Raw genomic sequence first — 20,315 nt, 5'->3', positions numbered from 1 at the left:
AGCAGAAAGCAGACACAATATAGGGGAAACAGTCACTTGACGAGGGGAGTACAATCAAAAAACAATACAAAAGCAGAACACAAAACCAGGTACGTTACAGTATGCTTTGGGCACACTGCAACACTGAACTGAATTGATTATTAAGTGTCTTTTTTGGCAAATTATCAAGCTTTAATACATCTTTGCTCATAAAAACTAGTCCTTTTCTGAAGACTTCCTTTATACCTAAGTACAACTGCATATTTAATCAAAAACATTCTGTATCCAATTGCCTAGTATTACCTTGTTAAAATGTGCTGCAGGCATCAATTTCAGAATAAGTGTAGAGTAAGAGCTCAAAATCCCAGTTTAAATGTATTCTAACATATATAAGGATATTTTTAGGAACTCCACAGTGTTCAGTGCTCCACAGTGTTCAGAGGATTTAAGCTCTGTTGTATCTCTATTGACATTGGCAGATACTTACATGAAAAAATATGAGAAATCGGACATCCCTGTTTTTTTTTTAATGCTATATCAGCATATTAGAATAGAACATGTTCCTGTTATTACCCATGATGTGTGGGCTACATAATGAGCACCAGTGATCAGAATCGTTTCTCATTATAAATTCTTAAAGGAAAACTCCTGCAGTTTTCACCTAATGCCTATTTGCTATCCCTGTTCAGATTACCTAAAAAAAACCTCTTCTTAGCATTTAATGGGTATTAACTTGTTAAGACAATCACATCATGTTGTAGAAAACAATTTTATTACTTTGTGTTAGTGGACAAATATTCTTAAATGTTTAGTTAAAATTAGAAAGTATAATTACATATACATTGTATGAGAACTTGTATTTTATATGCACTCATATGAATGACTAACCAGTATTTACACATGCATTTAAACAGTTTAGATCCTGCACACTAACTGGCATGTTGACTCAGTATTTACACCTTTCTAAATTCTTAGACCTCTAACATTGAACAGATCTGCACTAAGGCTTTTACCAAGCTTTTAGAAAACACACATAAATTACAAGTGTTAGCCAAAAGGGGGGGTTGAACTTTAGGGGCATTTTGTTAGCCTGAAGTCCATTACCCAGATCACAAAATTTTTATTGTAGCCAAAGGAGGCATGGGAATAAATCCTACAGTGTCAGAAGGGCATGATGAATGTCTTTGGGGTCACGGTGCATGTGAAACTTGCACGCGAGAAAGTTGAGTACTAACATGTCTTATTATGCATATTAATATATGTTAATCAGCCAGAAACGCCTCACCACCAGGCTATACGTCATTTGGGGTATAAAACTGGAGTCAGAGGTAAGGGAGAGGTAAGAACTTTGCGTGGAAGGGCATTAGGATGTTTTTCATGTATTAGTTCTCTTGGATCCAATATTGTTAAATAAATACTTTGATTTGCTTTGAACTTCACTTGACTGGTTTTTGCAAAGCTCCCGGAACGAGCAGAGCACCCCCTAACGAAGAGGGGGGTGTATTTTGGACCTTTTGGATATTTTTACATTTTAATTACTTTGAGAACGGTCCAAAATAACATTTTAATCTTCAATCACTAAATCAAATTACTAAATCTCAAAGTTACTGTTCATCCCAGTTTAAAGTTATCCTAAAAACATAAATGTCTCGGGAAGCAAGATCAGGAGATACTCCAAGGTGACTGAATTCATTGAAGATCTGTTTGTTCACAGAAGACAGAAGACCCTTTTAGTGTTTCCAAGAGAGTACTACAAAAATATTGACCAAAAAAATACGAAGAATTAAGTTTGGAGGCATAAGCATGGTGTGGGAGTGTTATTTTTCAGCAGGAGTTGGGCCTCTTGTACACCTCCCCTGCAAATATCTCTCAATCAGCAAGCAATATTCATTAAAGAAAATGCTCTGTCCCATAACAAAACCTGTAAAAGATGTCCTTAAAACTGCTGGAGACAAAGTTATGTCTAAAATCCCACTACTCTTACTGTACTATTATAGAGTGAGAAACCGGTGATATCCTGCACACTCAGATCTTCACAGTGCCTCTACACTTCATACTAAAATCTGTAAACATTAAAATTACATTTACAAACTTATTAGCTCAAAACTTCAAACTTCAAAGAATACTCTCCTCTATTTTTGATCAAAGGTTCCTTTTTAAATTTCACGAATAGGCTTAGGCTTATATATATATATATATATATATATATATATATATATATATATATATATATACATATATATATATATGTGTGTGTGTGTGTGTGTATTTTTTTTATTTCAAATCAGGTAGGTCCTTATGTTCTATCAAAATACAGAGATAACATACTGCTGACCAATCATAAAGCGCCAATGAGATCCGTCTATCCAATCAGGGCATAGAGTGGAATACTACTGACCAATAAGCGCACTAGAAGGCGTGACAGTTATAGGCAATCGGCGTTCAGGCAAGAACGCTGTTAGCCAATCAGGGTGCAGGTAGGCGTGGCCCTCCCGAAAACGGGTGGAATAAACCAGTCGCTCCTGAAACAGCATCAGTTTCCTCGCGGTGCTGAGAGTATGGGTCTTAACACTTAGGCAGTTTGTACTTCTGGGTATAGTTGTTTTTGACAACGTGGTGTAAAAAAGGAAACCGCTATTTCTGATACAAACCTTGTCCAATGGATTCAGTGTGAGACACTCTTTCAAAGTTCAGAAATTCGCTTCTGTGTTTTTGTTCGCCAAAATGCCCGAGCTCATCTCAGTAGAGGAGTTTATTGCGGAGACTCTGGAGGACTACAGCTCTCCTACAACCTCATCATTCATCACGAAAATGAGCAGCTGCCGGAATTCCGTCAACAACATCGAGGAGGTATCAAAAATTCATGTTTTCTTTGAATAAGGAAGGCTTTTGACAAGCAGAGAAGCGTTAAAGCTTCATGTTTTTCTACTCTAGTACTGCTTCACTGTGCTGTATCCTATAACCAGGTCTATTTTTACGTCTTTGTCTCCTTTACTTCTCCACTGATTGCTTTCGTTATGATTTCCCCCCCAAAGCATACAATCTCAAAGCTTTCAAATCTTCCCTCTCCAGCTTCTCCTCATACACCGCAAGTGCTGCTCTTACTGCCGTTGTGTAGGTTGAAGCAGGTTCTTTGTCCACTGGACTGGGAATGTCTGTGAAAACGATTGAAATTTGGATTACTTTTGAGGATTTTTCATGTGAAAGTATCACTTAAATCACGTTCAGAATCATGTGGCTGAGGCAGAATAATGGGTTTAGGTCGGGAGTAGTCTCGCAGTGCCTTTGTTGTCAGCGGTGTGGCATCATTGAGGATTAGAATGGGGAAATTGACTGGTGCTCCAGTGATGGAGAGAAGCGGAATGAACCACTGCTGGAGGATGCAGAGGTTTCAGAATTGTGGTTTTATGCTGTGACCTCACCCTTGCAAATTGGACAGTTTCAAAGGGTTGAATTTTGTGCAGTTTATTATTTTGCCCTCATCATCTTGAATATTATATGAATAAAATTCACTTTTAAATGAATATTTTTTGGGGGAAGCAGCATGATGTATGAAATAAACTGGTATGGAAAGATATTTGCTTAAAAAATGTAGGAGAATTGAGGTTTAGATTTACCTGATATTTTAAAACTGATATGTGATTATACAGTATGTACATTTTATTTATTTATGTATTGTACTGTGTGATAACATTTTATTTTACTTATTTATTTATTATCTTTAATTGGCAACTTTCTCCACAGTGTTCATGCAGGAGGATTTAGTTGTATTTCTTTGTTTTTATAAATTGTGTTGTATTTCTATAGACATTGGCAGATACTTACATGAAAAAATATGAGAAATCAGATTCTACTCCTAGTTCCCATTTAAACACATCCCTTTTATTTATTAATTTATATGTTAATGCTACATCAGCATATTAGAATAGAACACATGTTCCTGTTATTACCCATGATGTGTGGGCTACATAATGAGCACCAGTGGAGGTTCTGCTTTCCAGGACCGTTTCTCATTGTAAATTCTTAAAGGAATACTCCAGCAGTTTTCACCTAATGCCAAATATGATTTAATAAAAACCTTCAAATCATTTAAATTTAAATCTTCTTTTTCCTCCAGCGATCTTTTTTCACATTATGAACAGCTTTGTCGTGACACCTAGCCACATAAATGTATCATGTAATGTGCAATTACTTATCATTGTGCAGCGTACAACGAAATGTGTCTTCTGCATTTAACCCATCTGTGGCAGTGAACACACACCCAGAGTGGTGGGCAGCCATCACTGGGGAGCAGTTGTGGGTTTGGTGCCTTGCTCAAGGGCACCTCAGCTGTGGATTGAGGGTGGAGGACAGTGCTGTTTCTTCACTCCCACCTCCCCCAATTTTCCTGCCCGTGGTGGGAATCAAACCAATGACCTTTCAGTCCTAAGCCCTCTTCTACAAACATTAGGCCACTGCTCCCCATATAAGTCAGAGTTTCGAGGTTTCTCCTCAGAAAGTAGGGAACAACCCTGAGACCTGAATTCAAGATGTCTGCCCGCGCATAAACAATGTGGAAAAGCAGTATTATCCTACAGTTTATTAGTGATTCTATCTAGCCTAGGGCATAGGGTTTTCTGAATGTTTAACTGGTCCATGGTCAGCTTGGATGTGACACCATACCCAGCTCTGACATCTGACATACAAAGTAAATGGAATTAAGTATAAGCTTACTTTAAGCAAGGCTACTCCCATGTGGAAGACCTACTCTATGCAGCATAAACTGATTCCTTCAAAACAGACCCCACCCCCCTGAAATTGTGTCATTCCTGTGCCAGATTGCAAGAAGCATCCGAGGTCACGTCCATTACAATAGGAACTGTGACTTCTTCTAATAAGAGCAGACGTGCTGGAGTGTGGTGTAACCATGGTGATGACCTGGCCCACAGAAATGGGTGCAAATTGAAGGGTGTACCACATTATATGGCTGATTGTTTAGGCGTCCGGTGACAGGACTGATCCCCCCCCACCCCCCGCAGTGTCCACTGAGCTTAGCATCCACAGCCTTAGGGTTTTAAAGGTACAAAGAGCATGCTCACTTTAGAAGCGACCCTTTTTTCTATCCATTCTACCTCCAGAGCAGCTAACGACAACTCATTAGATTAGCACTGCCTTGTAGCAACCAAAGGAAACCTTGTTGTTTGGAAAGGCCTTGAAACATTGGTGTTTATTTGTTTGGCACCTCATAATATACAGTATGTTTCATTATCAGTAGTTTTGCAAGTTTGTATTCTTTGTGGTTTTAGACTTAAGTATATAGTCTTGGGTTTAAATCCTATATCAACCTGATACCTAGTTGAAACAATAAAGACAGCATAACACTTCTTTTAAATAGTCATAGAAAACATGGTAGCACTTGGTAGTGTGGACTTACACATGACCTAACACTTCTGGGCTCAGACATTAATCAGTTAAAGATGATAAAGTATATCAATTGTTTGCCATTGGTTTGAAAGGGTTAAAAAGGAAAAAAGTGGTTCACTACTGGTGTATCCAGGCTTTCACAGAGAAATGGGGCAAAACACAGTGACTGTGGATTAATCTGAGGCTCCCTATGCCCTTATATATATATAGCACCATGTGTAGGCCCATGTGACTCAGTGATGTAACCAGTGAAACATTCAGGTTTGTCCTATTTATCACCTTTATGTATTATGTACTTATAGTGCCTTTGAATAGAAATATAAAGAAGAAACATTTTTTACACCTACATTGAATATCAAAAAGGGTGACGTGTGAATTTATCACTCACTGGCTGATAATTCATGGTGTAGAAAGAAAACTGAGACAATTTAGGATTAGGGGAGGTACCGAAGTGGAAGTGGGGTGGATAATTGGAATCCTATTGTGGATAATCCACAAATCCAACATATGCAGCGAAGACTTTTTGCCATGGCTTGTTTTTGCGGTGAAACTGGACTGACTCAGCCATTCATTCGCTTCAGTGGAGATACTTGATATGACTGGTTTATATATAGCAGTGATATATAGCAGTACATAGCAGTTTAAAAGCAGTGATGCATTGTGATGCAGTGATTTAAAGGTGATGATATAAATTATTTTATAATAACATTAATTAAATTAACCTCATGTTTGGTCAAAAATAAATCTATTCGGTTGTTTTCAGTGTATGTTAAATTTACCGATACAAAAATAACTGAACTGCAACATAATGAAACAGTACATTATACAATGTAACATACATGTATATCCTCAAGAAACATAATCATAACTAATAATTTTATGTTTATATGAGGTTTTACAGTGATATTATAATAATGTAATGTAATGTGAATACCGCCTTAAGCCTTTAACTTTGAATTTGTGTTTATTGAATTCATTGATTGGTCCTTAGGGTCCACAGAGACTCTAGAAATGACACCATTGATCATTACTGTAGTGGTGATTACTATAACAGAAAAGAGTGTGTACACTAGCTTATTTAATTTGTGTCCACTCTGTGACCTACTGACTTCTCTTTAAAGGCTCAAATCCAATAAAGCATATAACTGCCACCTCTGCACTAACACAGGGTCCCTGCAATCACCCAATGAAGGATCAGCACATTTTATACTATTCTATAAAATTTACTGACTAAAGTGGTGAAATTCTCATATGCTTTATGCTATTTTACAGAAAGGTAAAACTGGTTGGTTGGTTATGTGTGTGATTCTGTTTGTTTGTTGTATTGGAGTTTGATGGCCTTGTATGATCAGAGACACACAATGGATAGAGGGATGGAATGATGGATAAATGGATGGATATTCCAATGCATTTTCTTTGTTCTGCTATGCTTTATAACAGAGTACATGTATGTTTCTGCCATGATTCCATATAAAATATAGGTTTTAGGACAAGTCTTCTCTCAGAAATCAATGTTTTTGAACCATATTAAGTAATGCATGTGTGAGAAGTTTTAGAGGCATTAAATATCTCAGATGTCTGGTTCCCATCATTACCGCTGTGAACATTTTTACATTTGTAAGCTTCTCTAAAATGGATGATTAAAGGGAATGTCAACGGTTCTGAAGAACTGCTCATATGTTTACGTTCAGGTGTAAAGGTGGAACATTATGTATGTGGATGAAGTGTAACTTGTCTGTAAGTTTTTACTCACTGTTTGAATGAACACCGAAAGTCATTAGTTACTCAAACATTACAGTTTTCGTTCTGTGTTTACTTTCATGCAGTTTGCGGTCTCCTGAATTTGGTGTCAGTTCTACCTTAAGTAAACTCAACCATTCAGTGTCACCTACCAGAAGGAATAAAGCAATATCTTCATCTTTTTTCATGCTTTTCCAAGTTTGGAGGTCTGTCTAAACACCTGGATGTAGCTTCTGTTCCGTAAAAAGAGAGAGAGTGTAAGTATAGAATATCGGACAGAGACCCTTTCTTTTTTAACCATTTACTGACGTTTGGGCTTTGTAGAAACATTGGGTCATTTTCCAGCACGCAAACAGACTGGAGTGCAGGAAATGATGAGTGAAAAATACTCTGAATTTCAAAAAGCATTTAAAAAAAACCCCATGAACATCCCTTTGAAGTACCACAGTATTAATTTGCAGACTGCAATTAAACAAAGAAAATATGTATAAAAAATATGACTGATAATAGTCTTTAGTGAGTATATTTAGGAATTTATATTCCTTATTCAATTGCAGTGCTCGAGTTTGCACTTCGGTCTGTATAAGAGTGATGTTTTTGGTGTGTAAATGTAAATGCTCCAGTGGACAAGAGTGTATCTACTCAACCCCCAGCTCTGTTCTCCTCTGAAAAATAAAGGCTGCTCTAAAAGCTGGAGCTGAAAAAAAAATCTGACTCAAAATTAGTATTTCTATGGAAGTCTTTCCCTCTACGTGCAAAAACATTATGTACATTTTAAAAATCCAAGAATTACTGGATGATTGTACAGCTAATGTCCATATGATGTTGAAATTAGTCTTTATATTGTGGAGAGAAGCTATAAATTAGCATCTGGGTGGTCTTAACTGTACTGATTTTAACATGCCTCTGATGAAACACACAGTGTAATATCTGGATCCTGCACACTGATTCAGTTTTGCATCTCTGTGTGTGATCACATGAGTGAGCGCAGCCTTTAACAAACAAATGGGGGATTGTACACTTCTCTCTTTGAGTTCCACAGTAGAGCTATTTATCTGTGGTTCACAAGCACAAAAAAAAAAAAAACATTAGCCTAAATTAGGGAAGGCACAGATGAAGCAGTTGTGGTCTGTTGCTGATATTCAATATTTTAGAATCAAAGAACCTCACGAAACTCACTCACTCACACACACTAATGTTTAACAAATTACACCACAGTATTTACTGACTTGCATTTGAAACAGGACTAATATAACCTTACCTCTCTGCATACATTCTTAGCCCCATTTCACCCTGCTCTTCAATGGTCAGGAGTTCCATAGAACCCCGACAGAGCATGATTTGAGTAGTGGATCATTCTCAGTGCAGCAGTCACACTGATGTGGTGGAACATCCACCCAAATCATGCTTGCTCTGTGGGGGTCTTGAGCAGGGTCAAATGGGGATAAGAAAGTATGAGGAACAGTCTGACTAATATGTACAACCTGCAAACAGGTTTAAATTGAATATTTGATCTGCAGGAAAAAGGGTTTTTAAAAATAATTAAGTGTTTCAGTAAAAATGATGGTACATCTGTAGTGTTAAGAAGACGAAAGAATGCAGCCTAGTTTACATTTGCTGCCTTTCTTGTACAGTTCATATGCTGTGAGTATGTGCATGTAATTGCATTGAATGCATGCATACAAAAGCCACAATAAAAGCCAGACACAGTGGTTGGCTCCATGAACAAAAGCTGCTCGGGTTTAGCGATGCTGAGTGTGGAATTCTCTCTGAGCTCTTTGCTTTGCACTGTCAGGGGAATGTTCGATTCAGGCAGAAATAACATCCCATTTACAAAAACCTGAACCAGAGAAAAAACTACTCTGTTTGCCTTGATGTGTTTTAGGCAGAATTTAACGTTATATATTTCAAGTTTTTTCTTTAGTTATGTCCCAATATTTGATCCTATACTTTTGCACTTTGTCAGTTCAGCTGCTTTGAGGTGCATGCACCGTGGACAAAGATGTTACATTTTTAAAATCTCTGCAGAAAAGCATGAAATGAAACGGGACACTAGAGCAGCTACTTAAGAGGCTGAGGTAACCTGCTCAATACAAAGGGGTATAATGCCTCCAACTTAGGGCTGTTGACCTATTTAGCTGCATGTGTGATGGATCTCTGACTTATAATTTTGGGATGAGTTGGAGTGGTAATTTAGAAGGATTCATCCAGCATCAGTACATGAATTCATTCTTGTGACAGAATTCTGTCAAATGCTCATAGAACATTTCCAGTGACTTGTCTAAAGGCTTTCTAGTCGAGTAGAACCATTTACTGCATCCAAGTTGTAACAAACTACTTATTACATGTCCCTTGATGACAGCAAAAAATCAGATGAGCTGGATCACTTTTGGCCACATAGTGCAGCTTACAAATTTAAGCTAATATCCCATCAATCCCTCAATCATCAATCGGGCCTAAATCATCACGCCCTTATCTAAAACTGCAACAACTTTTGTGTGTGGACAATAGTAGGGACAAATTCTCGAACTCAGTAATGATGTGCACTGTTAGAAAATAACAGTGACTTCAAATGTCTGCTTTTGGATCATTTGGAGTGACAATGACAAATACTCACTGGTGGTAATTTATTCATGCTGACATTTTACTCGTCTGTGCTTTAATAGATGGAAGGATCCTTGGCTTTCCAAACACCGTTTCCATAGAAACCAGGATTTTTAAAGGAAGTTGATTTCGACATTCGACCGGAAAGAGAAAAAAGCAAACAATTTAAGTCCATTTCCCTCTCATAGTGTGATGCTGCAGCCTCTTGCCCATATTTTGTATTTCGTGTGATCAGCTTGTGCAATGTTTAAAACTGAAAAATGTATGTTTAATTGTCATAAATGAAAAAGATCAGAAAAATCCCTCATGCACTGAATTGAAGAAATGCATAGAATATTATTCATAATTTAAGTTTTCCCATTGACAAAATATAGTACAATAAATGCAACTAGATACCAGTGCTTACACAGCAAAAAAAAACTTAACCCCCAAACAAACCACAACAACAAATAACTTGTTAATGGTTGAAAGTGGTTGTTAGGTAGTTGCTATGGTATCTCAAGTGGTTGCTATGGTGTACCTATTCTATTATCCATGGAATAATCCAGATATATGGTCAAAACAGTGACAAACACAGGCAGAAAAATCAATGCAAAAGGCAAAAACAAGACATGGAGAAAAAGAAAATCACAGAATGTCAGGAAATATAAATGCTCAATATGCACTTTAGGGCAAACAAACAGAAAGGGTTAAATACACCAGAGAACAGATGCAGAGTTAGTAATCCAATGAGATCTCTGAGTAGTTTGGTTGGTTGGTTGAGTTCTGCAGGTGCATTCTGGGAATTGTAGTTCTCAGAGTTTGTTAGTGGCTAGACAGCAGAAATAAAGGTCATTATGTACATTTTAAAAATCCATTAATTACTGGATGATCCTATTTTACTGATTATATTTTATTTTACAGAGTTAGTCAAGTAGTGTTTAAGTCAACTGTGGTCATAAACAACTAAATTGTGGCATTGAGACGCCTTTACAGTATTGTGAAGCTTTATCACTACTTCTATAAGTATACTTATACTTAGTAATTCTATACGATAAAATTATATACATTTTTCACTCTTCCCTCTTCAGATATTTTATGTTAGGTGCAGAAGTTCCAGAATAAAGAGTTTTGTGAAGTTATGGAAATCGTACTGACCAGATCGCTAGTTGCTCTCTCTACATAGCTCTGGCTTCTCTGGATATCCATACAGGGTTGTGCCCAAAATTAATCAGTGCCTGATTCACTATATACTTCACTACATGGCAAGCAATGTAGGGAATAGAGTAGGGGCCATTTGGAACACGCCTCACCTTGTATGTGATGAAAGTACACTGGGTTGAGCCCTCCCTGAACTCACTGAGAATGCACTGAAGGCTCTGCAGCTCGAAAAAGAGTCTTAACATGAGAGTTTATGAGAGGAGTCTGGGCAATTTTCCACCATCTTGAAATTGCCTAGAAAAGAGGCAGGTGATTGGGCTGTGATATTTAGAGGTGGAACAAACTGTCTGGCAGAGCTTGGTTAATACACAGCCATGGGTTTTTACTGTAGTAGAATGAAAGAAAAAAGAAAGATGCACCAATTCCTACTCTTTGAAATTTTTTCATCATGATGATTTTGCTTTTGGATGGTTGTAATGTGTAGATTGAATGTGTTCAGTGCAAGGCTGTAGGGTTTTTTTTTATGTGACGAAACTGCATTAGTTTTAGGGCTCTTTACACCAGACCTGAGTGTTATGTTATTTTGGGACCTCTGCGTGGGGGCTGGGCTGATGGAGCTGGCCAGAACATCTGTATTACTGTGACTCACTGGGTTTTAGTGGGAATTTTATAAGATTTCATCCCTTTTATTGAACCTCATACTAGTGTCACAGCATTGAATCTGAGCACTGAACCTACAAAGGGCACAATATGAAAATGTTTAGTGAAGAACGACCTTAGATCAGGGTTAGTTTAATCTGATTAAAATCTGTTTATTTGGGTAGTTTTACAGTAATAACTGTAGCGTCCTTGGCCTTCAGTGATTGGCTGGAATCAGAGCTCCCTCAGTAACACTAGTCCTGTTCTCTAACGGAATAATAAACTATTAAGAGACACGACAGTTTACCATGTTGTTGTAGTTACTGAATGAGTGATGCTCTGTTACATTGATGTGAATGTATATAACATATACAAAGCCTTCTAGACGGCTACAAACTGTCAATCATCTTACAAACATAGCTTTCTAATAGTTTTGTGAAAGAATGCCATCATATATTCACAAAAATATTTCAGCAACTAGTGTAAAGCCCTCCCTCTTATTGCTACAAAGGAGAATAAACTTTATTTCAGACAAAAATTGGACGAGATGGTCTCCAAAAACTTTGTCATGTAGTGTATCCAAAAGTTTGTTTGTCCTATTTAGGAGTATAGAATGATTTAAATAAAATCATGATTTCAGTTGGGCTGAAATATTATTTGTTTTTATTTGGAAATCATGACACGGAGACTGCAATTTTCAAAGGGTAAGAATTTTAATTCTAGCTTGCACTATCAAAAACATTGATTTATCATATTTTATACAGGGATATTTAGCTCATATACAGTGGCAGAGAGGAACACTGTGCTATGAACATGACAACAGCCACAACAGAAAGACAGTCCAGCACTATACATTTAGCAATGCTTTTAAAGCAAGATATTCTTGGTTATAAATAGGGTACTGGATCTTAATTTATAGAAGAGTGCTATTTAAATTGCACTCACAATATTGGTCAGAAAAATTGCAAATAAATATTTTCCCCAAATTGTTCAGCCCAAATTCTAATGATTTTTTTGTTTCACAGTTAAATTACAAGGTTTAAGTGAATTGTTTTTATTATTTACCTGATTTTGTTGTAATCTGACAATATAATGATATACTAGGACCCGGCAATAATTCAATATCAGTATATATCATAATACAATGACATATTTAAACAGAATTTCTGTATACATTACTCTAACTGACTGAAGTTCATAACAGGGTGCTGCTGTCACTACAATTTTAAAATTTGTTTAAAAATATTAATATTCACAAGAGGTTTATGTCCCATGCCTTACATACACATGCCATACATGCTAAAGGTGCATAATGAAGAGATTTGTTTCATATCCTTTTAATTTGATGGTAAATATTGGTTTCACATGCAGTTTTTGTCATTTCAGGGTTTTACAACCAACCAAGGAATGTCAGAAGTGCAGAATTGAATCTGATCCGAATCGATAGAATAATAGCTGTAGTCTACAGTTTAATACAAAGCACATTTAATCACTGGAGGGTCAGGCTTTTCTGTGCTTGACGTGTCTTACATCCTCAAGACCATTAGTATATAATGAGCTCATGGATGGCAGGGGGCAGATAGTTGAACCGGAAATCCAGAGGAAATTCTATTTCCTATTAAGGTTAGAGATAAAGCTTAGGGGCAGACTATCATAACTGCTATCTCTGAGTCATAGGGTGGTATTTCATGATAGCTGCATTTTTCGTTTTGTGTTACAGCAAAGCAGAATTCGTACAATGTATGTCTAAAAGTTTGTAGTTGTTCTGTTGTGCATGCAAAGCTTGTATTGTCTTTAAAGAAAAGCATGGAATGGAGAAACCATGTTCTAGAACAGCTGCACTATATGTTTTTGAGCTTGAAACAATGGAGTGATGTAGCACCAGTCAGTACATTTGGGATGAGCTGGGGTGGTGTGTGTGACCCAAAACTGATTGTTCATCTTCAGTATTTGACTTAATTATTATTCTTGTGGCTGAATGCAAGTAAATTCTCACAGAAATCCTCTGAAATTTAGTCAAAGAGTAAAATCTGAGTAAAATCTGTTACTTCAGCAAGGAGTGGCAAAGTGTAGGTTAATGCCCTAAATTTCTGAATAAATTATAGATGGGCAGGTATCAACATATATTTTACCATATAGTGCATTCACTCACTCTGTTATGACTGTTTTAATAAATATTTGTTTCCTCTTTAAACTTTTTTACATTTAATATCTAACTTTTGTTCCTGCATTCTGGCCACGTTTTATAATTATGGTATAATCCATAATGATATAATTCATAGCTTTACCCTTCCTTGGCCTAATGGTTGGAGAAAAGGCCTTAGGACTGAAAGGTCGTTGGTTTGATTCCCATGAGCGGCGGGAAAATTGGGGGCGGTGGGAATGAAGGAAGAGCCTTCTACTGCCCCCTCAATCCACAGCTTAGGGGCCCTTGAGCAAGGCACTGAGCCCACAATTGCTCCCTTGCTGTGGGGGTGTGTGTTCACAGCCCCTAGTGCACTAGTGTGTGTGTGTGTGTGTGTGTTCACTGCTACAAATGGGTTAAATGCCAAAGACACATTTTGTTCTATGTTGTACAATGACAGATCAGACAGACAAAGGTTGAATTTTGCTGATAAATTTTTAAAGCTTGCAAATACCGAGTTGACGTACATCAGTGGCGATTTCTCGAAAACTGCAAGGGAAGCTCAGCTTCCCTTAAAATGTCAAAAATTTAATGGTCAAATATGTACAGTTGTGTTAACATTTCATTGACTATATTGACATTCATCTCAAAGACAAGTTTGTTCAGAATCAGCTACAAATGGACTGACTCGATTTTGTTAAATTCTCATATGTTCCCATAGCATCAATGCATTTGCCCTTTGAAGCTGAAAGTCTACTCACTTTAACGGTACTTAACTTTAACATGGAATGTTTTTATTATTGCTTCGAAACTCGCCGGTCATTGGATAAATGCCACGATTTTATCCCGCCCCCTGACACTAAATGTGTCTAGGGATGAATGGAGCTGTGGGCGGGTCTGAACGCAGAACTTCTGCAAGATTATTGGACGATCAGTCGAAAGGCTGAATCCCATTTTGATTGACAGCTATTTTGAGATCTACACCGTCACTTAATCACTGGGAGCTTCAGTCCCATCGCAGATTTTGCAAGTGAATTTGAAAGACAAACTGAAACCCATGATTTGGTATTTGCTTGGTGAAATTACTTGACAATTTCCATTGTTCATTGTGTAAATAAAACACAATCATAATATTTTCTTGTTTCAGTTTAACATAATTTCAACATTTCCTTGTTCGAGTTTAATATAGTTTCGTTAGTTAGTTCAATCAATCGAAAAGGAATGGAGGGCAGAATTTATGTATAAATAAATTGCCAAAGTTTATGATGTTGAAGACCAGCACGCCTGGTCTTCAACCAACCAAAAAGAGCACATGTCACGCCCCTATTAGTTGAGCTGCATTGGCTACCCTTAGCTGGTCGCATCAAATTCAAATCACTAATGATGGCCTTCAGAGTATTCACTGGTTCTGCTCCCATCTACCTCAATAGACTCTTAAAACCATACGTTAGCGCCCGCCCTCTCCGTTCCTCAAAGGAGCGCCAACTAACACGACCAACCCCCCGTACAGGTCAGTTGAGGCTATTCTCATCTCTGGTACCACGCTGGTGGAACGAGCTTCCAAGCACTATCAGAGCAACAGAAACCCTCTCTGCATTCAAGAAATCATTGAAAACCCAACTCTTCCGAGAGTATCTTTTGCACTGAATTTCTTTCTTTAATGCACTTATTACTTCCTGGCATACTGCACTTAATGTAAGGTATTTTGTATAATTTGTGCTGTAGTTCGAATGTTAGATCCTCTTTTGTAAGTCGCTTTGGATAAAAGCGTCTGCCAAATGCATAAATGTAAATGTAAATGATGTAAGCCGAAAATGAGCTTCCCCTCTTTGAAATACTGCCACTGAGGTACATGTCCTTAAAATTGACAATATCTTGTCTATTCAACATAGTCCAATTTGACTATGGGAGGAAAAGCTAATAACATTTGGGTTGTGAGTAAATGTTTTGACAGAAAGGGGAAGGCTGGAGGTTCCCAGAGCCCTGAGGGAAAATGAGAAACAGGATTTAGTTTCAAGGTGGCACCAGTCATCATTCGGGGTATGAAGAGAAACTCATTTGTAATTCCAGTTGTTTAGTTTTGTTTGTCTTTGTTTACTTTCATGCTGTTAGCACTCTTCTGAATTTAGAGTTAATTACATCTACAGCAAAAATTAGTCAATATTACTCACATATGGAGCAGGAACTGGCGGCACGGTGGCGCAGCAGGTAGGGGCCTGGAGGTTGTGGGTTCAATTCCCGCTCCGGGTGACTGTCTGTGAGGAGTTGGCGTGTTCTCCCCGTGTCCGCGTGGGTTTCCTCCGGGTGCTCCGGTTTCCTCCCACAGTCCAAAAACACATGTTGGTAGGTGGATTGGCGACTCAAAAGTGTCCGTAGGTGTGAGTGAATGTGTCTGTGTTGCCCTGTGAAGGACTGGCACCCCCTCCAGGGTGTATTCCTGCCTTGCGCCCAATGACTCCAGGTAGGCTCTGGACCCACCGCAACCCTGAATTGGATAAGTGGTTACAGATAATTAATGAATAAATTAATGAATGGAGCAGGAACAGAGCGATATCCTCATCTCGGTTTATACTTTTCAAGTTTAGTGGGCTCTTAGTAGTCCAAAAAAATCTTCAAAAAGCCGTTTTTCTTCTTTGAGTAGACAGACTATACCTAGCTGGACAGAGACATTTTTTTTGTTTTTTTTTATTATTATTATTTTCCCCCATTTATGGACACTGGGACTTGTAAACACATTATACCTGTTTTGAGCATGCAAACAAACATGGGAGCAGCAAAAGGTGAAGAAACATCCACAAAATTTTACAAAAAGTGTTTTTAACTGAAATGTTGCCTTTAAGAGTGCAGCAATTTCCCCTGAACTTTTCTTATGTTCTCATTCCTTTGCGTATCATCAATATATTGTACAGACATTTGATACTGTTATTCTATGATTACCTTCAGTTCATTTAAGCACAATGCTGATTTTTTTCCAGTTATTTTTAAGTTGTTTGCTGGCCTCAAGTGTAGGAAGTTCAGCAAATCTGTTTCCACAGGATATTTACACATAGCATGACACTTGGGAAGAGTATTTTGAAATGTATTTCAATTGCTGAAACAGGAAATGTCTTTGTAAAGGGATGTTCCAGATTTAACAGATAAAGGAAGTAAGGTTTGTTACTTAAAGAGTAACTACACCCTAAGGGTTTTTTTTTTATCTAAACTTCATTGCTTTTTAATAGTAAAATATGCCATTCTTGCTTAAACCTTGACAACAAAGTTACAATCTGTAAATATATATATATATATATACTGAACATTTACATTCCTGCCTTACATTCCTGCCTAAGATTTGATATACTTCAGCTAATTTATAATTGATATAAATTAGCGAGGGCAGGTAATGTTTTTGGATGATTAGTTCTGGATCACAAGCACCACTTCAGTTCATCAAAAAGGTATTACATGGGGCTCAATTACTCCAGAGGGAAGCAGATCCACTGCCCCACAGCCCAACTCTGGGGCTTTTTATATGCATCAAACCCAAGAATGGCATTAAGGATGGTGATTACTGACTCTTTTGCAGCTTCTTTAGAGTGTCCCCTTTCATTTCATGCTTTTCTATTAAGATTATATATGCTGCATGTACACAATTTGCATTCTGTGTAAATTACTTGTATTCAGTTGATTTTACGTTAGGTCTGTAATGGTCACTGTGAGGAGTTTGGCGTGCGTGTTCTCCCTGTGTATGTGAGGGTTTCTTCTGGGTGCTAGGTGGTCAAGTGGCTATTCAAAAATGTCCATAGGTGGGATTGTGTGAATGGTTGCATGAGTGTGTGATGCCCTATTATGGAGCGGTGCCTTGTCCAGTGTTTATACCTGCCTTGTGCCCAGTGATTCCAACCCACTGTGATCCTGATCAGGATAAAGCAGTTGCAGAATGTGGATGGAAAAATTACACCTAAATATTATGTGGTCCAAGACTAAGAACCCTGATAATTGCTGCAGCTGTAATTAAACATATCCAATTGCCTTTGTTTTGTAGGCCTTGGATTGTGACCGGACAGTGTTACAGAAAATGAAGAAAGCTGCCAAGGCTAAGCATGCCTCAGGTCAAGGTAACATCTCCCCAGCAGCATAATGTCTTAAAATGGATCTGTTTGTGCCTGGCATCAGATAGCTGCTCAAAAAAAGATAAGAGCCTCAGAGAGACTGGAGCCATTATGAAAACAGACCAGGCATATTTTCCAGCCTTCACAGATACAGATCTACTGCTTTACAACTGGAGACAGTGCATAAATATTTATTTATACAGAATAGAGTGCCTCTAGAATGTATTTAGATTTTAAAATAGTTAATTACAAAAAAGAAATGTATGTGTTTTGTACGTTTTCAGCCTCTTGGTCAATGCTTGGTAGCTCCATGTTTGGCTTTTATTTCAGCTTGAAATTTTCTAGGCTGCAGAACAGGCCACATGTCTTACCATACTCATGTATATTTACATTTATTCATTTTTATTAAATTGCATTTTGGAGATACTCTTATGCAGAGCAACATACAGTTTCAATGCCTACTATATTGTGTGGAGGGCAATGGTGTTATCCATCACCACTACCAACCACTAGTTGCCCCAGCTGTCTGGCAGAGCTTCAGCTTATTATTCTTTCAGCAGTCATTATTCAAAGATCACACCAAGATCCTGAAAGACTGGATTTGTAACACTTTAATGCTTATCAGTCTTTCTGTGTGAGAGACCAGGACACTGCATGTTAGGACATGCGGCAGATCTTTTTTCAACACGGAATCAAATATATAAACAATGAAGATTTCAAAACTGCAGCAGTGATCTGAATGGAAAAGTACATTTTACTTTTAAAGGAGGTTCTTCAGTATGTTTCAGTGTAATCTTTATCTGTAATGTTTGTATCTTTGCTTATGCTGGGATCTACACAAATTTAGCCTCACTTTGGCATGATTTTGTCGTATCCGACAAATGTCCATTGTCTAGCACATTATAGGGAGGACAGAGTGCTGTCTGGCGCGCACATGTAAACACAGAAGAGAAAGAGGGAGACTGCTGCTGCAGCTGTCAGGTGGAAAAACGAAACTGAGGAAATGTACTTGATATGTTAACACCTTACCTCAAGTTCTCTTTGCAGAACAGACAGTGTATTCTCTCCTCTTCAAAAACACACAGGAACAGATCCACAATAGTGTTTTTCTTCTTTTTCTTTCTGGAGCACAAAACTGCCAGCAGCACACCCAGCGCTTCTGTAGCCATGATTGACAGTTTCTTGACCCTACTCAACTCACGCAAGGATACAAATAAAGAATGGTCCGTGTCAAACATGTAATGCTGCCAGTCTCCCAACCAAAGGAATACCTTTGATTAATATTCACACTTTTAAAGATGGTTCTACAAGGGCTCTTTAGTAAAGAAATGGTTCTATATATAACCCAAAACACTTGAAGAATGTTTTGCCCGAATAAAGGGTTTTTTGCATTGTGAAGCTGCTCTTCAGATTGATAGAGAATGTGCTATGGATGGTTCCATATAGCACCTTTTAGAAAAGAGTTCTATATGGCACCAAAAACCCCTTCATTACACAAATAACCCTTTAATCATGCAAAAGGTTCTTCTAGTCTTCTGGGTTCTATGTAGGCCCATTTTCTTTTCTGAAGAACCCTTGTAGAACCATCAATTTTAAGTGTGTAGTTGTTATACATTTTTGGAGTTTTGCAGACAGTCCTATCCATGGCAACTTACAAAGTTTGATTTTCTTATAGTCGCCGGCTATCATGGTGTTAGGGGTCTTGCCCAAGGACTTTATTTAGCATTTAGTATTATTTAGTATTTGTTTAGCAAAGCATTGCTGGCAATTAAATTCTAGTCTGCTGTATGGAAGGGTACCTTAAAGATGCAGTAGATGGATAGTCTGAAAAATGCTTTAACAGATGGCATGTCTGAATAAATGTCATTTGTGAGTGTGCCTTGGTTTTACAGCAAACACTGTTTTACTCATCCCTTCAGATCACATATCACATCTGGAGATGTACATCAACTCCATGGAGAAGCTGGCCGTGAATTTCCTGAATAATGGTGAACAGGAAGTGGCCTCTGCCTTTAATAAGTTTGCTGAGTTCTCCAAAGAACTGCTGACACCAATGAAGAACCTGGTGAGTTACTGAGGGATGGAGACTGGAGATCAGCTTTAAAGGATTAGTTCACTGAAAATATTTTTTCTCTCACTAAATTCATTTGTATTCATAAGTTTGTGTGATCAAATATTTGATTTTATTCATAAATGACTGTTTCATAATGACTGTTATGAATTAATATTTATTAGCTCAATTTAAGATGTGGAATATATAAAACAAGTCTTATGGCATATTATACATTTTTTAAAACTTTTGAATTAGTTCAACAGCAAATAAATAGAAAAGAGTACATTAAACTACAGCAGACATCACTAAACAAGTCTTCAAAATATGTCATTTTACCAGGGGTATGCTAAATTTGCATAGGTCTGTTTAATAGAAAATCCAGTGCATGCTTGATGTCTGAGGTTTGTGTCTTTAGGTTTACACCTGAACTGTTAAACTTCTAGTAAAATAAACTTAAAATACACCAAATATATCTGATGGACTGCATTAGGAATACAGGTTCAATTATGCAAATTACTCCTTAACTGTTAGTTGTTAGAAA

At 37.5% G+C, this 20,315-nt stretch overlaps 1 protein-coding gene across 6 annotated transcripts in view; it reads left to right on the top strand.

The window, feature by feature from the left end:
* The first annotated feature begins 1 nt into the window (after position 1).
* unm_sa1614 (un-named sa1614) overlaps positions 2 to 20,315 on the top strand; it is a 70,028-nt gene continuing 49,714 nt past the window's right edge. For 5 of the 6 annotated variants that reach the window (XR_010802634.1, XM_066671327.1, XM_066671326.1 and 2 more), the window contains exons 1-3: positions 2,536 to 2,829; positions 17,655 to 17,727; positions 19,641 to 19,786. Coding sequence is in view for 5 of the 6 variants with exons in the window: in XM_066671327.1 (XP_066527424.1) it covers positions 2,704 to 2,829; positions 17,655 to 17,727; positions 19,641 to 19,786 (345 nt within the window). In the remaining variant the exon portion in view is untranslated. Of the gene's footprint in view, positions 90 to 2,535; positions 2,830 to 17,654; positions 17,728 to 19,640; positions 19,787 to 20,315 lie in introns of those variants that run through there. The other variant, XM_066671328.1, reaches the window with a different exon arrangement.

This window comes from Hoplias malabaricus, chromosome 5 (assembly GCF_029633855.1).
Source record: "Hoplias malabaricus isolate fHopMal1 chromosome 5, fHopMal1.hap1, whole genome shotgun sequence".
NCBI classification, from domain to species: Eukaryota; Metazoa; Chordata; class Actinopteri; order Characiformes; family Erythrinidae; genus Hoplias; species Hoplias malabaricus.
This window is presented reverse-complemented; position numbering and strand designations above follow the sequence as displayed.